Source organism: Neopsephotus bourkii, unplaced genomic scaffold (assembly GCF_033783945.1).
Source record: "Neopsephotus bourkii isolate Nb327-2 ecotype Australia unplaced genomic scaffold, CSIRO-AGI_Nbou_v1 NB_1038, whole genome shotgun sequence".
Lineage (NCBI taxonomy): Eukaryota > Metazoa > Chordata > Aves > Psittaciformes > Psittacidae > Neopsephotus > Neopsephotus bourkii.
In genome coordinates, this window is record NW_026901527.1 from 120,551 (window position 1) to 148,238 (window position 27,688).

At 35.1% G+C, this 27,688-nt stretch overlaps 1 protein-coding gene across 2 annotated transcripts in view; it reads right to left on the reverse strand.

The window, feature by feature from the left end:
* Positions 1-27,688, reverse strand: part of KIAA0825 (KIAA0825 ortholog) — a 248,386-nt gene that overhangs the window by 100,353 nt on the left and 120,345 nt on the right. For both annotated transcript variants that reach the window (XM_061360980.1, XM_061360981.1), the window contains 4 exons: positions 27,046-27,454; positions 23,032-23,179; positions 18,519-18,674; positions 14,189-14,283 (listed from right to left, as the gene is read on the reverse strand). In XM_061360980.1, the coding sequence (XP_061216964.1) occupies positions 14,189-14,283; positions 18,519-18,674; positions 23,032-23,179; positions 27,046-27,454 (808 nt within the window). The remainder of the gene's footprint in view (positions 1-14,188; positions 14,284-18,518; positions 18,675-23,031; positions 23,180-27,045; positions 27,455-27,688) is intronic.

A 27,688-nucleotide genomic window follows, 5' to 3' on the forward strand; every position in this document is an offset into this window, starting at 1 on the left:
GTACGAAAATTCTGCATGTGGAAGCAAAGACAGATAAAAAAAAGAACACTAAATTTGACAAAGTTAAAAAAACACAGTAGAAAATGTCATGTAGAAAATGTCATGAAAAGGCCAGTATGAAAAAGAAAGAGCTCTCTCCTAATTATTGTAAATGAGACTGCTAAAACAAAAAGAAGAAAAATACATTTAGGATTGGTAGGAGCTGCAGAGTAGGCAATGTGAAATTCTGGAGTAATATAAAAAACAGAACCTGAAAATGAAGCAGCCATCTCTCTGTATTCAACAAATCTCTACATATACTCAGAGAAGAAAAAGAGAGACATTCAACCTTACCCCCTGTCCTGATATTAAAGATACTACAGAATCATAATGGAATTATTCCTATTTTGGGGAGACCAAATACTCACCTATAAACTACATAGAATAGACTGATTACTTTGAAAAGATGAAAAAGATGAACATACAGTGATAAATCTAAAAAATTCAAAAAGGGAAAACCATTCTACTTAAAATTATATGAACAGACCTCTAGAATACACAGAAGTTTCTAGAGCTATCATACCAAATCCAGATTTAAAAAATGATACAGATTATCCAAAAGAATTGGACCAAGAAGACAAAGTCACCAAGAATACTAGTTAGAATGATTTTAGGTATTTTCGTATGAAATGACCCAATATAGTGGTAAATGGTTTGGAAATAGAATTTCAGCACTTTCAGGGATCATTTTTGGCAGAATTAGCTGCACAGCAAATAAAAGGAAAATTTGTTAATATAATCTAATTAAAAACAAGAAGCTGAAATAAAAATAAAACATCTGAGAACTAAGCAACGGGGATTGTACTATAGTGCAATTCTATATTCTGCAAGAGGAAAAAAATACATCAGTCAGTTTCAGCAGATGATACACATTAGCTACTACCAAATGACTGAAGGTCAGAAGACCTTAAACCGAAAGCCTAAAAATGCAGCAATATAACATGGCCAGCAGGAATACATGTGTTTTCTGATAATTCTTAGAGGTGCAAGGATTAGTAAGATTGCTTTCTTTTGAAAGAAGAAATGTTTATTTTCTTTTTAAATAGGTCTGGACAGCCACTTGCAAAAACAATTAGAACAAATGGATGGAAAAAGTAAAAGATCATGGTATAATAAGCACAGTTTCTGCAAAGGAAACCCAATTCTCACTGATCTAAGTATAAATAAACATAAATTTGACAATTTTTCTATTTCTAAAAGCATTAGAGCAACTCCTTTATGTTGCTGTAAAATAAACCTAAGCATGTTTTTAATTCACCTCAGAATTTATTAATTTTCTACCAGAAATGTTTACCAATAATGAAGACACTATAAAAACCATGAAAGCCTCATCACACAAGCTTTGTTCTAGGCTCCCTACCTTTCCAGGTGGAAAAATAATAAAGTAGTTCCCTTTGCCAGCTGACTGTCACTGAATCTTTCTTGCTCAGGAAGTTATTGCCTGAAGCTGGTTGACTCAGACCAGTTAGTATTAAACCATTCTATTTCAGGCTTGATGGTGGAGAATGATCTTTGAGCCCAACTTTAAAATATCTGAATGTCATATATCACCTTGACCTATGACTATTTTGGGTTGAAATTTAGACAGACAGAGGTCAACGATATCCTTATGACAGATGGAGAACAAGTGTCCAGAGAATTGCTGCTGTTACCTGTCACCTAGATTCACTCCTCGATACATTGTTAGGCTGTTTGCAGAGACTGGCAAAAGTGAATAAACTGTTCTTTGTATGTCTAATGGGTCCAATTTTGAGAGCGTGTTTAATTTTTCAGTGTCTGATAGTAGCTGTGATTTCTGCTTTTGCTGGAGAGGTCTCATGTTTTGAATACCATTGTATTATTGCTAATCTTCAAGGCACATGTGAAATTTTTAGGAGAGTATTAGAAAGAAAAAAGAGGAGAGATATTTGCTGTTGGCACTGGCTATTTACATTTGAAAGAAATACGATCATGTGTCTTTCACCTGTCTTTGCTTAACATAGGTTGAAGCTTCAACTAACATTGAGTATATCTGGAGCAGGGTCTGAAAAAAATGAGCTTTGCATTAGCCCGAGTCGTATGTATGTTTTATTGTGAACAGGGAGCTTGTGCTTGTTTCTCTGAGACCACACTAGGGGGTTGTGGAAGGTGAAAGCTGCCGAACATGTTTCAGCTGATGTCTATAATATAAAACAACTAGAAAAATGACAATTGTATCAAGCATCAATTCACTTAATGAACAGAGTATATGCCTATCAGATGTTCTGTGATCACCATGAAAGCCCCTTGGTCTCTGGATGAGTTTAAGGTGCTATGACTTAATGAAAGTAATAAATAACCTGTGCCTGGCCTACTGGGGAAGTACCTTTTCCTCTGTGAATTGCAGATGCTTCAGTGCAGCAGAGACATGCTAGAGAAGAATCTCTTTTCAAAAATAAAAAAATAAAAAAATAATAAATTAAGGAACATCTACCAGATTAGATTTATTTCTGTACATGGGGCAATCACAGTATCTGATCACCAGCATGCAAAGAATCAACAACCATATTACTATATTAATGGAAAGTCAGCTTACATTTGAAATTGTGGCTTACTACTTTTGAAAAAGAACGCCTGTAAGGTCACTGTCGTATATTTCTTCTCCAAATTAGTGTGTTTACTATTCAAATACTATTGGTTCTTATTGCTAAAATTACGAAAATATTGTACAAAAATTCTTACACAACAGCCATTTTTCCCTGAGCTATGCAAGAGAACACCAAATTGTGTATGCACTGACTTTGAGACTAATAAGTACTTTAAATGCTCTTTCTACAGTATGATCTGACTGTCACTCCATATGAAACAATAAATGATGCAATGTTGAAAATATGATTGAAATAAAAAATAAATTTACTTTTTAACAGAAGTTTAGCATTTTTAAAGATTTCCTTTGTATCTGAAAGACAGTAAGAAAGCCTTTGATTTTCTATATACCATTTAGAGAGGTTTAACTACATATCATATAAATGATTTCAGTTTTCATCCAAATGTGCTGCTAAATTACCCATGTAATTACCCCAAAAGAAATCATTATACTTTTTTATCGATAATTTCATTAACACTTTAGTGGGAAGAGTTTGGTTGTACTTAAATTCAGCTGTCACAGTCTTTATTAGTACAATAAAAGGGACCATTTTTCATTATTCTAGAAGGTGTTTTTTTGTGGGGGTGTTTAACTACTGAGTTAAAGCAACAGCAGAAAGTTAATGGGCTATAATCTAAAAAATACAGACAATAATCTACGGTCAAACTTGAAACAAAATACAATTCTCCTGATCCCAATAGTAAAATCTGTTTTAAAATACACTGCCATTAAAACAAAATTACAACAGTTCTTTCTAAAATGGGTGACATGACATGACAGCTGTATATACTTTAACAAGCCCTCCAATAACAAGTAGTACTACATTAAGTAGTCCAATAAAATCTGTTACAGATATAACTTAAAGACATATATTCAAGTATCTGCTTACTGAGCCTTGTAAAGGCAAAGCAGATACCAGTTTTGATATATCACTATTATAACACCTTATTACTTCAATAAACGCAGCACTATCGCTTCCTTGCCTTTTGCATGCATTACAGTGTTGCTGAGGCAGCAGGCATTATACCCATACATTGACTTAAATTGGGTAAGACCAAAGTAACTTTATAACTGGCAATCCAGGATGAAAACAGTAGAGAAAATGGACTGCAAATTAAAATTAATTTCTAGATATGAAGTTAAAAACTGAGACAGATGTGCTAAAAAGGGAAACAGAAGATCAGACTACTTAACTGAAGAAAGTCCTCATCTCAGATGAAGGTGGACACTGTTCTCATCTGCTTCAGATTTTAAAAAAGAATATTTAATATCTTGAGCATCCATATTTGGAAAAAGATGAGAATTAAGGAAAGGAAGGAATTAGCAAATACAAAAACCCAAGTAAATTCATATTCATTGCTCTTTGACAGAGTAAAATTAATTTTTATCTATAGGGAGTATATCAATTTAAGGATAATCTGGGGGAAAAAAATTAATGGGGAGATATAAGACCTCTGACTAGACTCTCCTTCATTCCAGGGGATCCACAGAAGGAAGAATTGATGTGGAAAAATCATATGGAGATTTCATTCTTTGGCTTTTTATTATGGGGTTTTCCCACCAGTGCAGGTGAAAAATGCAGTGCAGGTTGATTAAATGATAAAAACTTAATTTCATTTTAAACATTTTATTACTGTCTATGTTGCAGCATGAGAGCATAACTGAACCTTTGTTCCAGACAGTTTTTGTGCTAGAGGAAAAGGCTGGAAAATCATGAAAAAAATGACCACTCGTTTATGTGCAGAAAATCCCTGTATTAATTTTTTCTGATAAAGATCTTGCATTTACTTTATGTGTACAAAAATGTATAATGATATGTACACTTATCACTGCAATAAAAACTGCATGTTCATTTAAATGAACTTTATTGTATTAAAATGACCAAAAGATGAAAACAGTATCAGGTTTTTCTTTTGTTCCCTAAATTGAGTAGTATTTCTTCAAAAACAAACACTTTTGCTTAAAAAAAACCCCACAACAAAACAAATCAACAATGAAAACATCATAGGGTTCTGTTTCTGAACTAAAACAGAAAGACAAAAGTTTAATAATGTTTTTAGATGTGTCTAGTTTAGCAGCTTCATGTGTTGGATGTGACTTTCACAGTCTGTTGGCAGTTTGCAAGAAAACCATCACACCTGTGACTTGGCTGTTGATTAATGAGTCTTTCAATTCATCACTACCATCTGAAGAAGGGCCGTGGCCTTTCTAAGCTTCACTGGTTTATTCGCCTTCAACTGTAGTCCTACCAAGGTATCTTCCGTAAAGAAAATCACACCTGGTTAAGGCTAACAAAAAACTCAATATGTCATTTTCTAGACAAGTCAAAAAGCATGTAAAACTAGACAAAAGATGTATTCAAGCAACATGAATGCAGTTTTGTCATAACCTGTCAATCTAAAGACTAATATGAAAAAGCTTTCTTCAATGACATTTTCCGGTGTCAACTATTAGAATGACAATTCTGAATTCACTCTCTGCTACATGATGCAGGATGCATAATGGTTTCCCATTCTTTACAAAGGCTAAATTTTGTTGTTAGATCTCAGAAGGAAGTTTACAGGGAAAAAAACGAAAAAAAACCAATAACCAACACAAAACAACACAACAAACAGTTTTTCTGGGCCAGAGTATCAGCATCAGAAATACCCAATTCACAGAGTCCATGTAGATTTTAAACTGACTACTTGCCACTCATCACAGAACCCATTAACAGCTCATAGGAAATGACGTAGCTCTGCTAAATCTTCAAAACTGTATCACGATTCTAAAACTTCCAAGGCCTGTTTGACTTTGACAACTGGGCCTGGGGAAAAGGCAATGAGATATTTGTGACTTGTCATCCTTTCATAAGCAATTAGCTGTTGAATCAGGTTGAGCCAGAGGAAGTTCAGGAGCAAAGTAATGTGAAAAAGTAATGTGTGGGAAAGTTGTAGCTCTGAGAGAGTGATTACAGATAGAAAGGTCTGTGATCTACACAACAGCAGCCAGCAGTCCTTACTTACCAGTACTTACTTTGTGGTAGCAACAACAACTGTTTTAAGGACGAAAGAAAGCATACAGCTGTTCTCCATCTCCTTTGGAAGCAAAGTAATGGGTTTATCATTTCCTAAGAAGACTGCTAGGTAATTCAAATTAGCTAAGCAATTAAGTGTTAACTAAAACTGAGCCACCTCCCCTTTGTTGCCACCCAGCGCTGTGCACATAAATGGTTCCCACAGATCAACTACTATATGGTACCTTCACCTCTTAAAATTTTACTCAGAAGAGCTAGGTTCTCCTCCTGGCTTTGATATAGACTAACTTTGCAGTGTAGAAGAAACCTTAAGGGTGACTTGCAGGACCAGATTTTCCATCTGTTTAACTCTAATATTAATACTTCCCCTTCTACCTTACAAGGCATTTGCATGTCTCAACTGTTTACAGCTAGCAAAGAAATTGAGATCCCTGTATGGAAACTGAATTACTCTGCATTACTAGCACTTTGCTGAAAATCCCTCAATTGAAAGAAGCAGAATAAAGAAACAATGGGTTGGTGGGCAAAACAGACTTTTAGCTTGTTGGCTTCTGTCCCATAGTCTCTTCCTTTGTAGGGGTGTAAAAAAGCTTATAGATAGGATGAATAGCTAAGACATTGAGTACAGTTGGACTAGTCAGTACTCTGCATGCATTAATACAGATTTACAGGTTTTGTACATATTTATGATCACTATGTATCTATTAAGAAAGAAAACATGGATCAGAAAAGCTCAGAAAAAGGAAGAAGAAAAGCACTGATAGGAAAACAAATATGATTTTCTCCACTAAGAATCCTGAGTCAGCAACAGGATGTGAAAAAGTTGAAAGGAAGGCAAATTATCTGCAGATGAAAGGAAGTATCTATTTTTAAGGAAAGTCAGTGATGTCAAGGGAAGCCAGTCACCAGGTTAATTGCATAATGACATAAAACGTTGAAGTGTCACACTTCCAAATAATGATTTGTGGTTACAGTATACAAAAATATCTAGTTATGAAGAAAAGATATAGACCTTAAAAATAAATAAAAAAAGAATTTCAACAATAAATGTATATATATATCTGCATTGTTAACACTAATATATTTGCATTCATTTAGGATTTTTTCCAAGATTTTCTATATATTTTCAAAATATATGAAAGGACATAAATGTGGGCAAATGTTACCTAATTTTAAATGGGGAAACCAAGATACAATGAGACATTATTATCAGAATGGGGATTAGCTCACCAGCCTACACTCTAGCCAATAAGCTGTGCTTAATGCACTTTTAAATGCAAAATATGTATCAGCAATACTTTTCTTTTTCTAGAGGCCAGGTTTGAGCATTGGAAATAGCATCAAACTAGAATGAAACCTTCTTTAAACGATTTTATAGTTATTACTTCAAAGAGAGTTGCTGAGTACATATTTCCATACCCTATGCAGGCAAAGGCTTCATCATAAGGGACTTCTAAGTATTAAAAAGGAGCTCACATTAAGTAAGGTCACTGGAATATGGCAGTCCCTTCCTTTTTTAGCATCTTTTGTTGGAGATTGTTGTTGGACGATATTGTTTTATTCATAGGATTCATCAACGTGTCTGCAGGAAAGAGAGACTGCTAACAACTAGGAAAGTCTAAAGCATATTGCATATGGGAAGTCTCACCTTTAACTTGTGAAATTCATGCTACAACTGTATACATAATAGTGGCTGAAGTGGCATTCAAACAGTATGTAATACAGGCTACTGTCTTCCCTCTTGCTTACTGATCTATGTTCTGCCACCAGTGCTTTAAAACTGCCAGGCAGGGAACTAAGCCTACTTCTGACAGATCCTTTAAGGTCAGAGTACAGTTTCATTAGCTATGTCAGCAGAGGATAAGCAGATGGGAGATAATCCTTATGCTGACAGATGTGACATATACCTTGTTATTGACCAACTCATTTATGGAAAAGGGTCCTTGCTTATCCAGAAAGGTCAAAATCATATTTTCCTCAAAATCAGTGGCTTTTGTTCCCTTCTTTTTCTTTTTTTTCTACATCTAGCATTAGGGTTTAAACCTGATGATATGGTCAGCCAAGAGGTGTGCAATAATGGATTAATATCATTCACCTGCATCTTTTGACACAGGAACAATGGAATACTGTCTTTCATAGCCTCCCATGCATTTTAGAAAGCCCACTCTCACATGCATTATAAGGGCATCCATTATAATCTCACCAAGCTGGTGGTGATTACTGTAGTATTAATGGCATTTCAGTTCTTCATCACCACATCATTAATGACTGTAGCTGTTACAGCAATATGGATTTCCAATATCCAGCAATTTGGACACAAAAGCTCTAGGAGCATCCGCAGATCCAAAGATAGTTGACATCAGAAAGTACACTAGACGTAACACTGGCATCCTCTGCCAAGCAGATACGGTCTTTATTTTGGCATCATGCCAGTAACTGCTCTTCCACCATTCGTATCTTCTAAGAGGACAATTGTTACAGAAGTTCCTATTTTCTCATATCTGGGGTATTTTCACTTATTTCTCAGACTTGGGCTTTTGTAGAGTTGCATAAAAAGAAAATCTTCCAGACAGCAAAGCACATGCAGTTTGCTGATATTCTTTCCGATTTCAAAACTACATAATACATTTTTCCATGTGTTGATAAACTGGATTTTAAAAGAGCATTTTCTGGATATCTAGATAATCAACAACACAATGAATATAAACATTTTCTATAAATAGTTCACCATATGGCTACTATTTTCAACAGATGGTGTCTGTGTATCCACTAAAATATACAAAAGCTATGCATATTTCGCTCTGCAACCATTCAAAATTCTAAACAGGAATTGTTTACTTAATTTCAGTTTTATTAAACTTAATCAGTGGCAAAATATATAATTTTATCACCTAACTCTAGTATGGGGAACAAATGTCACCACTATATTAAATTTATTTGCAAAAGGAAAATAGACAGTCCTCACCCAATGAAGTCAAAAAGGATTTCAAAAAAAGAGAGACGGTAGGTCCAACATTAGCTTCCACATCATAAAGGGATCTTCTCATCTTGGAGCTGACAAGAATAGTCTTTACCTTCCTATTCCTAAAAAGCAGTTTCACTTGCAAATAGCCCAGTAGGTTCTCAGACAGAATGCAGTCTGGACAACGTTAAGAAAAATACTGGAGTCTGAAGAATGTGAGAGTTTGTGTGTATTTTGCAGCAAACATTACTAAAAAGCCTAGATATATTACCCAGGTTTAATAGAAAACAAACTTACTAATTTTTAGTAGTTCCCTTAAAGCCAATATATAAACAATTTCAGGTTTTATACTCTGCTTTGAGAAGCTGCTGGGAAGTTGGTAATATTTATCACAGGAACACATGACTGGAAGTAAACAACTTGTCTAACCTGTTTCAGCTTAAAACTAATTAAGCTTATATCACTGTGCAAACACTTTCTGGAAAACTGCTCCCAAGCTACACTGGTTTATCTGTTGGAAATGATCTTCTGATTTCCAGTCTAGATGTTTTTCATGACATTTCTCACTTGAACAAATACTGGTTTTAACTTGCGTAATTTCTCTAAATTGGTACTATGTCTCATCTGGTGCACTTATGGTAAATCAACACATTCCCCTCTCAGTTATTAAGTAAGTTGTTATGTTTCCTGCTCTTAAGATCTATACCTGGTGTCACTGGCTTTGCCAGTCATGAGTTCTGTTCCTCTAGCTCCCAGAGTGCTCCTGCTCGCACACACACAGCTCCACATTATTCCAACCAAATCACTACTTACTGCCTTGCGCTGGCACCAGTGCTCTGTGAAACTTCCCACAGAGCAAAGGAGAAAATCCTGGATGCTCCTCCTTAGAACACCAAATTACTGCGATATTGGAGAACGGGCTTCATATGTTACAAAAAAGGCCTTGGCTGTTTCTCACAATTACAGTGAGTGGAATGTAATTATTCTCTACAGTAATGTATTCAGTGCACTTGGAGGTCCTGCAGAACTGTGGAAGGAAGGTCACATCTCAAAAGCCAGCAAAACATTATTATAACTATGTACATGTTCCTGAGATACTTCTCCGAAAATAAGTGATCAGAAAGTATTTAACTTATGTATCAGTATAAAGAAGAGTACATAAACAAGAAGAGTAATGTATGGTGCTGTGCTGTGGTTTTGTGCCTGCTGAGCGGTGCTTGTATAGCACCAAAGCCTCTTCTTTTTCCCACTCTCCCCACCCAGCAACTGGGCTAGAGGTTTGCAAGGAGTTGGGAGGTGGCACAGCCAGGACAGCTGACCCACAATGACACGATATATTCCACTCCATAGAGTGTTATATGCATCAGTAAAAGTTGGGGAACGGAAGAGGAAGCATGGACTTTTGAGATCATAGCATTTGCCTTGCCAAGTAACCACTGTACGAGATGAAGCCCTGATTTCCAGGAAGCGGGTGGGCATCTGCTTGCTGATGGGAAGCACTGAATGAATTCCTTGTTGTGCTTTGTTGGTGCATGCAGCTTTGTTTCACTTCTTAAATTGTCTTTCTCTGAACCTGTTGAGTTTTGTCACCTCTGTTCTTCCAAGTTCTCTCCCCCATCCCATTGTGCTGAGAGTGAGCAATTAGCTGTACGGACACTTAGCTGCTGGGTGGGATCAACTCACCACAGTTAATAAATTATTTTCAAATGTGATAGTATGCACATAGATAGTGGCCAGAGAGTTAAAAAGAAGAGATAACAGTTGATAAAATAGTTGATTAAACTGCAGAAACAACTTCAACAGGCTGATTTAGCCAGACAATAACAATTTTTCATTTATGACAGGGAAAGAATTAAAAGTTGAGATACATGCAAATTAAACAATAATTAAATGCACATGGTTTTCTTGCCTTCATATATGTATTATAGCTATGAAACTCCTATTTGGTACTGCAAAATCTAAGAATGTACAAGTAAGTGACAATATTTGAAAAATCAGCATGTATCTGTGCAAGAACACAGGACTTCTTAAAACCTTGGGTAGATCAGGTACTATAATTTAGCTGAGTGTTAATGGACTTATTATTAAAAGATTATTTCAAGTACAATTGAAAAGTATGTTTTAACTTATATTCTTGCATCTCAAACTATACATAAAAAGAAATAAAAATAATCAGAAATTAAACTAGAAAGGAATCTATCTATAGAACCCTTTTCTTCCTGTAAGGAAAGATTCACAGATTCTAAAGGTATGAACTGTAAATAGTTTCTATGTTACTGCTTACTGCTCAACTTTATTAGGCTTCTCCTGATAATGTTCTATGTTTGATAGCTTTGAAATAAAATGATATCATTAACCATCCACGTTGCTCAACTGAAAAATGTCCGGAATGCTTTTGCTTTGAGGATGATAGGAATGGATGAATTAAGATTCACATGCGTGAGTGGACTCAACAGTGAGTAGTATATAACAATTCATTCCCTTTTTAACCAGTCTTAAAAAGTCTTTTACTTTCCCCTAACCACCAACCAATTAATTTGCCTACCACTTGCTGGCTCTGGGACAATGCTCCCATAACCCCCTCCCACCTAACTCAGTCATTAACTAGGTTAGGGGAGCATTTCCCTTGTAAATGAGTCCCCTAAGCATTGTTACTCTTTTTCCATCAAAGAGAGAGCAGAGCATACTTATTTTACTTCATACGCAACAGACAGCATTTCTCTTTAAATGTAATATATAATACATTAATTTATATATCTTATTATATAAATAAAATCAAATAGACCCCAATATCACCATGAATAGGTAAAAATATTTTTGCCTACACAGAAGTAACAGATAAGTGAAAGCTTTAACATGTGTTAAAGAAAGGATCAATTAAAGTATTCTGGCACTCCACTTTATAAACGATGATTCTGACTCTTTTTAAAAACTACTACTGTCCTTAGTTTTGTTTAACACATCTCAGAAGGCAAATAGAACATGAGCCGGCTTCAGTGTGCGCTTGCAGCCCGGAAAGCCAACCATATCCTGGGCTGTATCAAGAGCAGCATGACTAGCAGGTTGAAGGAGGTGATCCTGCCCCTTTACTCTGCTCTTGTGAGACCTCACTTGGAGTATTGTGCACAGTTCTGGTGTCCTCAACATAAAAAGGACATGGATCTGTTGGAACAAGTCCAGAGGAGGGCCACAAGAATGATCAGGGGACTGGAGCACCTCCCATATGAAGATCGGCTGAGAAAGTTGGGGCTGTTCAGCCCGGAGAAAAGAAGGCTGCATGGAGACCTCATAGCAGCCTTCCAGTATCTGAAGGGGGGCCTACAGGGATGCTGGGGAGGGACTCTTCATTAGAGACTGTAGTGATAGGACAAGGGGTAATGGGTTAAAACTTAAACAGGGTAAGTTAGATTGGATATAAGGAGGAAATTCTTTCCTGTTAGGGTGGTGAGGCACTGGAATAGGTTGCCCAGGGAGGTTGTGAATGCTCCATCCCTGACAGTGTTCAAGGCCAGGTTGGACGAGGCGTTGGGTGATATGGTTTAGAGCGAGGTGTCCCGGCCCATGGCAGGGGGGTTGGAACTTGATGATCTTAAGGTCCTTTCCAACCCTAACTATTCTATGATTCTAAACAGTACAAACAGAATATGTTCATTATAAACAAGAGGTCAAAATAATCAGACACCCATTCATCTTGAACCTTAAATTCCTGAGATTTATCCAGTTTTAAGAAGCATGGAGAATCACCTAAGGACAGGGCTCACTCGAGATACTGCAAAGCTTGATTAGCCATAAGACCAGCTAGAATTGGCCTATCCAGTTGGAAAGCGTGAGCAGACATACTTAAGCTGTGCTGAATGTAAGTCACCTAAATATAAGCTATGCTGGAGACACTGGTCACTATGACAGATACTAGATTAGCAGCTCTACTTAATGGTCGCAATGGGTTTAAATGATCTGTTGGTCTTCAAAGTAGAGTGGTTTCAATAATAAATCTATGAGCTAATCATTAATCGCTTGCATAATGTCACTTCTAGATTAGAATTTCCATACCACGTAGAAGGGCAATGAATGGAGACATTTTCAAATTAGGAAGGATGATGACAATTATTGAGTAAAAAATAATGAATAAATAAACAAATAAATAAATAGCAACAATAGATGATATGACAAATTCCTGAAATACAGAGAAGGACACAGAAAGCATATACATGACTTCTTTCAAAACTCTATAAAGAGATCAAAAGAAAAATTAAATGTTTCAGTATAACAGGAGATGAAACAGCCACAGAAAATGTTTCGTCTGCAAATCACAGCAGTACTCTTTGCTCCCTTTGACTCATAGTGATGACATCAACATGAAGGGAAAATTCAAGAACCCTCTTGAATCTAAGACTTTCTATGAGAATCTTTTTTAAAAGGGCAATCCACTTCATTTTTAATGAAGGCCAAGCATAAGCATTCAGCAGAACTATCAGGATAAGGAAAAAAACCCCAACAAACAATACCGAATTGTCTGCCATTTAACATAGAAATCACCCTACCGGTACAGACCAGAAAGTCCATGAGGACACATATTCCATCTGGTAGTGGGTAACAGAAGACACAAGAACTGAATGGCACATTTTCAACAGCATCACCTTTTGGGCAATTGCATCAAGATTTTGGAAGACAATAATTTGGGTGGGGAAAGAATTAATCATAGCAAAATTAAGAAAGATGACTAGAAATAGACTATACAAATACTTTATATATGAAATAAAGACTTAAATGTTTAAGATTAACTGCCAGCAACAAATTGAGAAAAAAGCATAAAAATACCCATAAAAACATTTTTTACGTACAAATTCTCACACTTTTGAAACTGTCACTCTAATTTCTAAATAAAGAAACATTTCAGTTTAAAAGATGAGCGATATGACTGACCATATTAGATATCACCAGGAGGATTCAGAATTAAGAATGGATTGTTAAACTTTTTTGCAAGATACAAGTTTTCCAGTTTTCACAAGGATATTAAGTGGCAAAGATTTTGAATTTTTTTTTTCACCTACAATTTTCTGAATTTAACAAGTATCAATTCAGCACCAAATATTGCTGCTTATCAATTAAGCAGTTACATTTTACAAGTAAGAGAATGTTAAAATGTTAAAATAATTTAAATTAGTTAAAAACTATTAAGGAAACACTGTCTATTTCTAGCTACACTTGTCATGTCCCCAGTTGAAGATTCGTTGCAACTTCAGTAAACATCCTTTAAGTTTTGTGCTATACAGCTGAAATCTGCCCGTGCAGTATATGTTTGCAAAGGTTACTAATTTCTGTTAAAAGCACTATCTAAGTGCAATATAAATATATATTCAGGTCTCAGACAGAAGGAACATACTAGGTACCTCAAAATTGGAACTGAAAACGATCTATGGATCAAATAGATTAGACAAAAAGTATCTCTATTTAAAAAATGAATATTAAAAATAAATGTTTAATTTCACCAGTAAAATCTATTTGTATTGAGTATTACAAAGTTAAAAAGACAATAGGGAAGTGCAATTATTTGCCAGATAATTACCTGTGTGCCAGCAGCATCCTGAAGGTCATCTGATTCAGTCCCAAATAACTTGGCAGCAACTTTGACCAATCCCAGTTCCATTCAGTAATGGTTGACTGTTGATACATGGCAAGAAGCTATTGTTAGTTATTAATCCATGTTAATATGATCAGTAAATTAAAGCCCCAGCTGTGATACACTAACCAAGAAGGAGGGGGGTCTAGAACAAGGACTTAGACAGATGATATCAATCATGTCCACAGAAGGTATTTTTTTTATTCCAATAAGACAGCAATTAATTTATAAATTGATTTAGGGATGTAGCCATTATTGGTAAAAAGATACATCAATTTTTGAACTGTTATTCCTCCAACTGTTAATGGCATTCTGCCAAACTACTTTGTCTGAGAGCTTGACTCTTTGTTTAAAAAGTAAAATAATTGGCAACTTTTTATGTAACAGCAATTTACATTTTCTGCTGTCAGCAAAAAGTTTGTCATGAAAAACTTGGTATAGGTGGAATTCGAAATGTAACCTGTACTGCAATTAGAGTGATGGTTTACTCATCTATTGTTTTGTAAAGTACTCCAGTCACCAGATGGTTATTATAAACAGCAGCAAGTTGAGACAATATGAACAAATATAAATCCATATTGCTTATTTATTAAAGAAAAGCAATCTACAATAATGCTGGGCAGACAAAAGACCACACACAACATTCTTATGTTTACCAAACATCAACTCCTTTTGCATATTATTGATTTTCATCAGTAACAGTCAAGTAGTGACTAGAACTCAACATACTTTGTAGGAAACAATTAAAAAAAATATTTCTGTAACACTAAACCAGCACTGAGTAGTTTAAGGAAAAAAAAAAAAAAGTCAAAACAATGGAAATAAGTCTAAATAAAAAACTGTATCTTGCAGTCTCTTTTTGCTTTTAATTTTTCTGGGGAGCAGAATCAGTGCAATCCTTCCATTTTTATTTTATTCCCTTCCTTTCTAATTTAACTTTCCCCTTAACCCTCATCTTTGGAGTGTGAGTAAAAGTAATGTAGAAAAATAAAGATGAAATACAAAATAAGAAAGAGAGACAAGGGTGGCTAAAGAAGGAATAATATCCTGCAAAAGTGGAAAGTGAATGATGAATTAACAGTGAACACCTGATAAACAAGAAATAAGGGGGGAAAAAATCAAGTGAGAGAACAGTGGGGAAGAACAACATAGGAAAGGAAACAGGCAACTGTTCTATACACTACACTGAATTAAAATTAGATAAATAAATATGGAAGACATATTTGTAAAATCAAGAGGGATAAAAAGGAAAAGCTAGACAGGCAGTAGTAACAGTCATAAAAGCAAATATGAAAATGTATAAGTGTACCAGATAAAAATTCAGTCCACCAGACTGATTTGTTCTGTTATTAAAAAAAAAGGCAGTTTAAAAAAAGTCACTTCAAGAAATGAAAATAATTTCTTTGCAGCATTATTCTTTGTTGATACTGTTGAGGTGTTGTATGGCCTAGACTTAATCTTATTAGACAATAGAGGAGCAGCAGCACTGGCAGAGACTGAGGTGTCAGGAAAAATTGATAAATCAAGAGCAACAAGTTACTGGGACCAGATGGTGATTATTCAATTTTTTTGCAGGAATGTAAGAAAGAAGTGGCTGAACTGATAACACAAATGACACACTTCCTAGAACCACCTACTGAACTATAGAGTTGGAAGGTAAGAAGTTTACAGATTGTTAATAAAAAATGCTACAGTTGATCTCAGAATAGAGGTTCAGTGACCTTTGCTTTAGGAGCAAAAAAATTCATTGAAATTAGGATTAAGTATCTTGCTAAATTTGACATGAAAAGGACAAATTAGCCAAATTTAAGGAGAGAAATGTCAACCACCCAAATGTATTGCAGTTTTTCCATATACCAAAAGCAATGCATGGACTGTTTAGCATGAATTATGTTTCATAAAGCTTTTGAAAAAAAATCAGAAATCTTCTACTGAGAAAGCTCTTTTGAGAGAAAAGTTTTAAGAAGCAATACATAATTAACTTATAAGTAAAGCACGTTGTGAAACCAGTAGGGCGTCGAGACTTAGAATATATAAAAGAACAAAACGTAGGTTGACGTATTAAAAACACATCTAGTTGCAATAAAGAAATATCAATAAATTAACCATGGATTATAAACTCCTAGGCTTCATGGAAGTTGACAACCAGTAACAAATGAATTTAGAAAGAAATATATCCTGTGAGAAGCGCAATTGTTTCCTGCCAGTACTCTGGCATCTTCTACAGGTACAATGGTAATGGTCTTCACAGGAAAACAGACACTGAGCTATTCTGACCAATATGTTATAAACAGACAGTTCCATGTCACTAAATAAATGTGCATTTTTATGGTAAGGGAACTAAATTATTTATTACTATTATTTAGGTCAGGAAATAAGTCTGTCACTGTCAACAATAGGACTGGCACATGGTACTTTAAGGTTGATGATACACTCTTTTTTTCTTTTAATTTTAGGATATCTTTCCATATTCAGATCATAGACTTTGTGCCAAAAGTTTACAAAATCCAAAGCAATTCAATATGAACTATTCCTTGTCATCTGTTGATTAATAGAGCACTGAAAACCTGTCAAGTAGCAGAGGAATTCTGCCCTGAGTTGTCACTACTTGAAGGTCTTATTCTGCCACGCTATTAATGAATTGACAGTTGAGGCATGGTAAAATATTTTCTGCATTTCAGATTGGAATAACTGATTCTGTAGCCAAATAAATCATACCAATTTAAGCTTTACATAAAGCGACAAATAGAATTTATTTACTTTTTTTAAAGGTAAATTTCAAGCATATTCCCCTGGAGCGAGAAGCCTTGTGAAACTGGTATTAATCTATTTTTTCAGGATATTAACACTTTTATTGTAACTTGTCAAAGACTAAGCATCATTAAACAAGTAAGGAGCACCCCCCACCAAACAAAAAACCCATACCCCAAAACAATACATTTTACAGCAATACCATTTTGAAATATTTCAAACTGCTTAGAAATAGCCACAAATGCTCAAAACTGGGAAAGAAGATTATGTAATTTCAAAGTTTAGAATCATAGAATAGTTAGGGTTGGAAAAGACCTTCAGATCATCTAGTTCCAACCCCTGCCATGGGCAGGGACACTTCCCACTAAACCATGTCACCCTCTGTCACACTCTGTCCAACCTGGCCTTGAACACCGCCAGGAACGGAGCATCCAGAACTTCCCTAAGCAACCCATTCCAGTGCGAGTACAGTAACCTTACAGTAAAGAACTTCTTCCTTATATCTAATCTAAACTTCCCCTGTTTAAGTTTCAAGCCGTTACCCCTAGTCCTATCACTACAGTCCCTAATGAATAGTCCCTCCCCAGCATCCTTATTAGCCCCCCTTCAGATACTGGAAGGCTGCTATGAGGTCTCCATGCAGCACTTCTCTTTGGTATAGTTGCACTAAAAAAGGATATCTTTCTACCACAAGTCTGTAAAGTGAATTTTGTGCTACCATAATACCATTTCTTTTTAAATATTTAAAACTGAGGGGCAGAATCAAAAGTGCAGGTGATGGATCAGGAAGACTTGAGAAATGACAGTGTAAGGCTTTTCATAAGTGTCCAAGTGTTGCCAGAAACTACATACTGTTTTGTGTAACAAATCAGTCATGTGGAGCTCTGACAGAGATTTATGCTACTATATCTATTTTCTTTAACTGTTTCATTATCAAGAAACTAATTTCTATAAGTAAATTATAATCCTTTACATATCACACAATGCAGAACAGAGAAATTGATGTTTTCCTTCTTTTTAGTGTGGGGATTTTTTTTTTCCCCTGCTTACTCACACTGCTCTGTCAAACTTCTGTATTTCCAAACCATCCTTTATATTTACAATTCAGCACTTCAGTGGAAAACTTATCAGGAAGATTCTATATGTGCACTGGGAATTTTGCTGCGCTTTTCAAGGGACTGAGACTAACCCTATGTACCATTACACAGATGTAAAAGATGTTGCTACTAATAGGCTTTCTTTTACTATACTGAACTAATACAGAAAGCCTAAGTGAAGGCAAATTGATCTTACATGCAAGAATTCTAATGAAAGAAAAGGACAATAATGACTTTTTGAACATCATGCTATTGTGGAGGGTGCCCTCATTGGATTCCTGAGTAATAATATTCCTTTGCACTTCATCAAATGTGAACGTATGTAATTAATTCCATTTCCATAATTTCAGCCTCTGACATAATCATGACCATAAAAAGATCGACAAATAAAAATTATACTACAACCAAGGTTTCAAATTTTCACAGACCTGATTGAACACTTTTGCACAAGATTCTCTGTACACCTGGAAAGGGTTGAAGACAGGCTGCTCCTCTCTGCTCTTACGTGTCAAAGGCAGGAATTTACTGGAAGTAACACCATCTTCAGAAGAATTCTCACAAGACAGTTGCTCCTTCAAATATTCCTTTTAGAAAGAAAAAAAAAAACCCACCAAAAAACAATCACAGAGCAATATATGCCTCCTAGCTTTCTAAATGAAATTTTCCTAAATTTCAAGCATAACTTCATGATGTGTTTGATAGAAGTTCCTCATATTAATGGAAGGAACAAATAATCTCTTACAAAATAGAAACCTTTTTAAAGAGCACCACCATTTTCCAAGAAACAATAAATAACCTCCGTGAATATCCACCCAACTAAAGATAATTAGAATCATATAAGATATTTTTTTGAAATTGTCATCAGATTACGTGTCTCAGTACTCATCTAATATATATATGCGGAAGTGAAAACAAGATGTTTTCTATAAGCTGTTGTAAGATGGCTATTACATGATTTCTTTTACATGATAAACTACACACAAATACTTATTTTTTGACAGCATTAAATAGGTACCACATGACCAGAAATTAATTCTTTGATATGTTCAAACCAATTGTTTAAATGCAGGAAATTGGTAAATGAGTTGCTTTAAGAACTCCATTAGTACAGTGTGTATTGTAGCCCCTGAAAATGTCATGTTTCAAAAATGTGAAAATAGAAATGAAATCATGTTTTTAAACCTGTGAGCTATATCTTCACATTATTGACTGGGCATGAAACCAAGCAGACCTCTTTTTAATTGTTTGAGCATTCAAAGACTAGAAGTCATTTATGATTTACATGGCAATTCTAGAAACTATACTGTACCAGATGCATGAGTATTTTTGCCACAATCTTTTCTGTTTTCACTTCTTAAACTACTATGTAAATAAATCATCATTGCATGCCAATAAAATGTTTTGATTAAATAGAGCTATTTTACCAAGAGCTAGATAATGAAACACAGATCTATTTGCCAGAAGGGCTACTGTGATTTAACAGTTTATTGTTATTAAGTTCACAACGATAGGACTGTCTTAACATTGAGCAAGTACTCAAGGTGAGCTTTCATTAAGAAAGTGGATTCAAATCCTCCTTTTATTTTGCAGTACTCCTAAGATGATAAAAAAATTCAGAGGCAGGTGAGGGTGTATGTGAACTACCTGCCAAGGCACCTTGTGCTCCTCAGTGGGTCTTTATGAAAGAATAATTTCATCATCAGTTTAAACGTATCCAATTGTGACCTGGCCTGAAAGGTACAAGTTCTCTCCCAGTCCACATATACTGTAGCTGTTTCTCCCTTACATTGGCACTAGCATATGTTGTGAAATCGTTCAGAAAGAAAGAAAGGTTTCAAACATATAAACAGGCACAATGATTTATAGTAGTAGTAGAAAGAAGGTCCTAGGAGTGGGAAAGGACAAGGGCAAGAGAAAAAGTAGGACTGTTTCGCTCTGCTGATTGCAGCCAGTCGTCAGGACTGCTTGAGACAATCACGAGATTGTGAAAACGAATGAAGAACCCATGAAAATACAACCCCCCCCCAACAAAACTAATAAAAAAGAGAAAAATACTAAAAAAACCCACCCCAAAACAAAAAACCCTCAACCGACCAAAACCAAAATACTCCCAGAAAAAACCCCAACCGAACCAAAAAGACGCTGAAGCCAGAGCTTTTTTGGTTTAAGACAACAGTGTGAAAATACACTGCTACGTACATTTTTTTCACATAATCCCTAGACATCTGTAGGGCAACCAAGCCCTCTGCGTGTCGCAGAGACAGCAGAAGCAGATTCTGTTGGATTTTTTAGCAAAGATGCTGGAAATTGCTGTGTGTGCTTGCTAGGGTTTGAACATTTTGAGTGGTAGACAGTTCACCTCCCAGTACAGGCGTTTTTCTGTCTTTGGAATACTGTGGATTTATGTTTTGACACAGAGACCTATTAAAAATTGGTAAATGAGTTGCTTTAAGAACTCCATTAGTACAGGGTGTATTGTAGCCCCTGAAAAAGTCATGTTTCAAAAATGTGAAAATAGAAATTAAATCATGTTTTTAAACCTGTGAGCTATATCTTCACATTATTGACTGGGCATGAAACCAAGCAGACAGAATATTATTGAGCCTGACAGCTCAGGAGAGCTGATTTCTCTTTGGTAGCCATTAACAAAAAAATGCTTTTAAAAATTATTATTCTTTCAGATAAATACATGAAGGACAATAGGGTCCTTTGAATTCTACAGTATCTATTATAGATTTTTATAACATAATAGTTCTATTTCCAAATACAGCTTCTAAGAACAATACCCCTTTTCATCTGCTTTTCTAAGGAAAATTATTAAGAACAACAATTTTCTGTCTCATCATTTTTTTCTATATTCACAGGCAATTATTAAGTGGTGTAGCATAAAGATCTCCAAACTAGTTTTAAGAATACAATCCCCTGATATTCCAAGGAGTCTCCAAACAAAAGGATGGGCATTTGAATAGGCAAGCAAGTCTATTTTTTGAGTCGGGCACACTAAAACAGTATTGTGCTCACAATAAATGAAAAACGATATTGAAAAGTGCATGACCGTAATACCATGGTAAGCATTAAAAAGTTTTCTAATGGTTTCAAAGGCAATTTTAAGTAACATGGTTACATCCTTCTGTGACTCAAGCTGGTGAGGATTCTTTTTCTTCTTGTTTTTTAAAAAACAAGACTTTTTTTTTTTCCAGTGAGAAACATTCCGTATTTAGAAAGCTTTTACCAGCTGCAGAAACTCAAGGAAAGCCACCTGGGATGTGGAAAGTCAGGCTAAAGTCCCTCTTCCACCTAATTCTCTCAGCGTCTTACCTCCTATTGGAACTGCTCCACTTTGTATAAATAACCAAATACTCACAGGAGCCAGATCTTGTTCAGCGTCTCCAGAACCTGATATGGGCATTTTACCCCTTCAGCTAGATTATGATTCTATTTTTGACCCTGGAAGTTACAGAATGGATTTTACATCAATTTCTACAGGGCGAAACAACTCCAGCAGAAGAAAAGAACAGAGTTCCATGCTGATAGCTAATGGTCTAGCAGTTCAGGGAGTTAGTTTGGATGTGGGAGATGCATATTCAATTCCCTGGTCTAAACCAGGTAGAATGAAGATTTAAATTTGCCTATTCTGGCCATTAGGTGATTGCTCAAACTACTGCATTACATGCTATTTTTGGAGGTCTTGCTCATCATCTTTTCCTCACTCTGTAAGAGTAATCCTGAATGTGCTCCAGGTGAAAAGGTTTTGTTTGAACTGTATTACAGTAATAATTTTCACTTCACTTCCAGAACCATTTAATTCATTTAATTATTTGAGATGAAACTTGAAAAGATTCTGTGTTGTATTAATACTAGGTTGCCATCTCTACATACCTGCTTACTTTGCTTCTAAAGCTTCCAAATGCAGATGCACAAAGGTTGCTTTTAAGAATATACTTAAGAGCTAAACAGTTGATCTGATTTTCAGGAGCACAGTGCCAGTTCTGAGCTGCCTTCTATTGCCTTCACACTGACATAGCTGCCTAATTGTTTTTTTTTTTTTTAAAGAAAAACCTTGGCCTATGCCTATATTTGCATTATTTTGCATTTTATTATAAACACTTCTGTATACTTGCAATGATCTTAACAGCACCTGCTTATGCATTCAAGGAAAAGTAATTTAGTAATTAAAGCTAATAAACAGACTTTCTTAATTAAGCTGTGTAGATCTGTGTTATCATACAATTTAAGCAAACCTGTGTTTATTTCAGTGTATGAAATCAAAATGCTTTTGGTAACTTTGGGCAATTTAGTACAGCATTAGAAATAATGAGATAATTCTTTCACGTTGCCCGAATTCCATGTGCAGCAAACAAATCTGAATTTGTTTACTGTGATTTCAAAAGCACTTTAAATGAACAGTTATCTAGATTAAGGAAGTTTTTCATGTGGATGCATTTACTTTCTCAGAACAGCCCTAGGGTTTGTTTGTTTGTTTGTTAATTTGTTTTTTAAATCAGGAAAATTGATTTACCACATTTAATTTTACTTCCTGTAACAGTCAATTTTTCAATAACCTTGCTGGTTTTGGTCTGGTGTTTTGTTCCTTTTGTTTTGTTTTTTTTTTATGTGTGTAGTTTGGTTTTTGCCTTTTTTTTTTTTTTACTGCGTTCAAACTCCTAAAATGTATCTATGGTCTACAGAATCTGAAGGAAGTTTATGAGCCTTACTACTGTTTAAGTACATAAATAAAATCCACATTGTTTTCCAGAAAGTATTCTTTTCTGTACAACCGCAGAAAAGCCTAAACTGAATGGATTCTATTACAGTACAATATAGGATTTCAGATTGACTTTAAGAAACATTATCACCTCCTTGACTAACCCTTAGCTGCCAACAGACGCTGCCTCAGGCCAGTACACACGTAATTGCTCGGTAAAAAGGCCGTTTCCTTACCTCATTGAGCTGGATGATGTGATAAATTTGCCTCAGGTACTCGCTGCCACCTGGTTTGTGGCAGATATCCAGGACCATCATGTTTATTTTCTGCTCAGTGAACCCACTACCTTCATCCTCTAACGTTGCACCTACTGTGGCTGAGGCACTAGAATATGGAAAAAGTGCAGATATTCCCAAGTTAAATTTATAAAAATCAAAATCAAAATCTTAATATAAAATCAGCTTAAAACCACAAAGATTTGGCTTGCACAAATGTTGCTGTATAAACATCTAGTAAGCCTTTATAGAAATACTTAATAAATGCTAAACACAATATTTTTAGTATTAACATTTAATTATTTCACTCTGAAAGATGAAAACAGTAAACATTTGTTACTCTATGGATTTATAAGCAGCAAATATTTTTTTTCTTTCCCACTAGAGAAGTATCTTTGCCACCTGAAACTGCATTTGCATTTGATCTTTCATACATTTTTCTTTACTTCTTGCTGTACATATCAAAGCCTAATTAACATGTCAGAAAGGTAGCCATTCCTCTAAGTATAGGTTAGTTTTAGACTGAAGTCTTTTTCTTTCCATTGGTATGATGGTAACCATTTCAAAGGTACATATTTGCCACCTGTTGCACTTTAAGAAGCCCCGTAAGCCCCGTACTTCTTTTCTCCTTAAAAGTATTTGTGTGAAACTGCTACCAAAAAAAGTCTTAAGGTGGCCATCCAAAATGCCTTGAAAAATACGCTTTCAAAACTAGGACCATTGTCAGATTGCTCTCTCTACATACAAACATGTTACCAGCTTAGCATCATATGCTGACAAAATATTAAGGAAAAAAAAAGTATTTAAACTAATTATTGTCTTCAAATATTAGAGCTGTGACACAGGTATATTTTGGCACCCTGACACATGTCAAGAACTTGAAAGACCAACAAGAATATATTATTCATTGTACAGTCATTACTGAATTAATTTAAATTCTATGAAAGAAGCATTCTGAATATAAAAAAGTGCAAGTTTTTAGAAGTAAACCCAAAAAGCTCCAAGGTACTTTGGTATAATCAGCTGTATGTTGTAGTTTACTGTTGAAAGTGTGCCGCGAGTACAAAGTTCTGCTGAAAGTTGCTGCTTGACCTCCAGGCACACTTAAATGCTACACAGCTGCTGGACGTTAAAGCTGATACTGCTTTCAAATGCAGCTTCAGAACATCCTACAGAGCAAATAGTTTCAAAATATAAACTATAATTCTGTTGTTTGCTGAAGAGAAGTAAATGATACTCTGCTATAATGGTGTATTTTACAGAAAAGCTTTGAAGAAATTGATCTGAAAAATTAAGGCATGCATAAGACTGATCTTTTGATGCAACATACAGATACAAACTGAATTTCTTTCCAAACTTCTTCATGACTGCCATTGAAAAAAGTTGAGGACCTCGGACAAAGGAGTGTATCTGTGTCAGCACCCAAATTGCATCCTTTCCTGTCTGTCAGTGTGCAGGTGAAGCAGATGATTGGATTCAGTCACTGCTATGATTAATGAGTTCCTCTCTGGATTTGGGACTGCCTATCCATCATGTCATTAGGAAGAATGTGCCCTGAAAGAGGCAGACCTCAGCCAAGGAATAACTGCATTCATCTTAATCTGTATATGCACCCAGCCAGCCAAGTCAGGGTCACCATGATGAAAAACAATAATCTTCAACTCGACAAATTACTTTGCAAAGACAGGCATTTCTTTTCTTCTCGGGATGCGTGTTCTTCAGAATCTAATGTGACTGTTTACAGCTTTGGAGCTACCATAAAGTGAAGGTTATTTTAATGAATACTAATGCTTTCAGACAGTACACAAGACACGCAATGCATGCAACTGATGCTTTCTTTCACTGAAGATTTTTTTTTCTGAAATATTCCTAAAACCTAAATTTAATTTGTATGCCACAACGGAAGAAACTATGTAATATTTACAGGTCTTATGTAGCTAGCAGTTCTGATAACAATAATGTAACATAAAATCCTGCAAGACTTTTGCTAACAAAAATTCAGTGCACTTTAAAGATGATTCCACAACTGTGTAGATGAATCACAAATAAATATTTGAAATTTTGGGGGTTTATATTATTCCATGCTCTGCATCTATTAAAAGTTCATAAACATTTCTAAAACATATATATATATATATATATAAATGCATGTGCATAGTTACCCACAAAAATCCTTTAATAATTAAAAGGTTATACAAAACATTAATTTACCCCAACTTAGATTTTCAATTATTATTACAAACAAATCACATAAACATCACAAGTCTTTTCTTGAAAGACCTGCTTTTAGTTTACTGATTATGTGACTGCTACTTAGTTTGATACTCAAATTTCAGCTTTAATACATTAGTTTCATAATTTGCATTTACAGTAAGATTATACCTCCACATTGCATATCTCAGCTATTTATTAACAAGATGCTTTTTTCCCTGAAATTGACTCATTATGTTTGAATAAAAAATGGCAAAATAACATTTATGTTAGACTTCTATTGCAGAAATCCCACTGAAGTCAGGGGACTTAGTGTAGTCACTGCATCATAGTTTTGCAACTACTCACAAATGCATAGGTAATGCATGCTTAAGCTTAAAATTAGTTAGTCTAGTCACAAACTAGTGCTCACTTTGGTTGGCACTGTACACATACAGGAAACATTTTCCCACATTCATTTCTCACAGTCCTATACTTGATAGCTAATACAGCATTTTTGCAGTATGTTAGTAAAGCAAATAGAGTGATATATTGAATTAAAATTCTCAGCTTCAGAAGAAGTGCAAATACTAAAAGTTTTAATTTTTAGAAGTTATCCACAATATATTCTTAAACTGCGTTTATATTTTTAAATACCTATTCTCTCAGTGACATTAAAAATTATAGTATGGAACCATTCTGTTAAGTATCAATTTACACATCACTATTATGGTTTTTTCATTCTATGACTCAGTCACTAGCATCTGGCTTCAATCTTTTCATTACTGGATTAGAGCTTGTAAATTAGTATTAAATGGAAATGTAAATATTACAAAGGTCAATGTCACTGACATTCATGTGACACTATTACTACTTAGTCCTACTCATGTCAACTGACTCCTCATAGAAACAGGATACTGTCCCTTAAAGAACTGTATGAAAGTCTGTTCACCAGTATTAGTGATTCCGACCTATCATCACTATATCCTTTGTTTGTATGGAAAATTACTGTCAGGAGAGCAACAACTGCAACCTTCAAGAATACTAATTGTAAAAAAGCAGTCTTACTTTCAGTAGTCAACAACTTAATTCAGTAAGTCATGTAACTCCAATAAATCTAATCTTGGAAATCTGATAAATCGTGTTTTTACAAAATGGTACATGACTTCAACATTAAACCAGACAGGACTAGGATCACTTTGACATGCACACAACTCCTTGAAAAATCATTATAAAGTTTCCAAACTCTTGGACTTTAATGTCAAATCTGCAGGGAAGGTTGATATTTCCACAGAAAGGCACCGCGGGGTACTCTCTTAGTCCTGTTTTGATATACCCTACTTTCCCTCAGGGTTTGCTGTATTTTAAAAGGAAGTATGCTTACTATTTAATCACACATGAACACCAAAAGCTTTTCATAGTCACTCTTAATTTAATCACTGTAACAAAACTAATTTATAAATACACTGTGCTGCCTTCTAGTCAGCATACTTATTCACATTATTAAAGATACACCAATTAAATTGTCCACATTTTTGGATCATCATGAAAATATGAAATCTCTGAGTACTATGAAGACACTTTTCCAATGAAACAACCACGGTTTACTGTTTCACCAATGAAGTTACAAAAATATGCTATAAAGCCATCAATATTAAGAACTAATCAATTTAATATGATCACCACTTTTTTTTTTAATGAAATTGAATTATAGCCATAAACACAGGAATACTCAGTAAAATAAAAACCAAACAACATAGCATTTGAAAAATACAATGTTCTTACCTGTCCATGCTCAATTTTCTTGCCTTCAGCAACTGGCTTTCAATCCAGTTTGGTCTTTCCTGTTCAATGCTTTGTATAACCTTCTGGATAACTTGCTTAGGGCCACTTTTCTGTTTTCCCATAATACTTTCTAAGCACACATGAATTAAACTGAGTTTTTCTTTGCTCCATCTGTCAAGTGTTGCACCTGTTAAAAGTTCTGCAGTATTTCCATCCTCAAATATTCGACATATAATTACAATCAAGTTCCAGACAAGCAGACCAGCTTTCTTCAATTCAGCAAAGTTTCTTGACATTTTTCTCTCAGCCAGAAAAAAGAAGTACTTAATTGGGGGAGGCAAACATGCAATCACTGTAGGTAACTTGCTGATTACAATAGATACTGCCTGAGCTGCAAGCCTTGTGAAGCCTTAAAAAAAGAAAGAAAAGAAGATATGATTAACATTAACATTCTAGTTCTATCACAGCATGCTTCTGAATGTTGTATGATAATTTCTAACTTTCTTTTGTACGGAAAATGGGTAAAAAGCTTAAGTACTCAACACTGTAGCTTGACTTCTATTGTGCTACCTCCACATAAATCCCACAAAATCTAAACAGTAACATGAATTAAGCCAGAGAACCTAGAAAATTTAGAATTCAG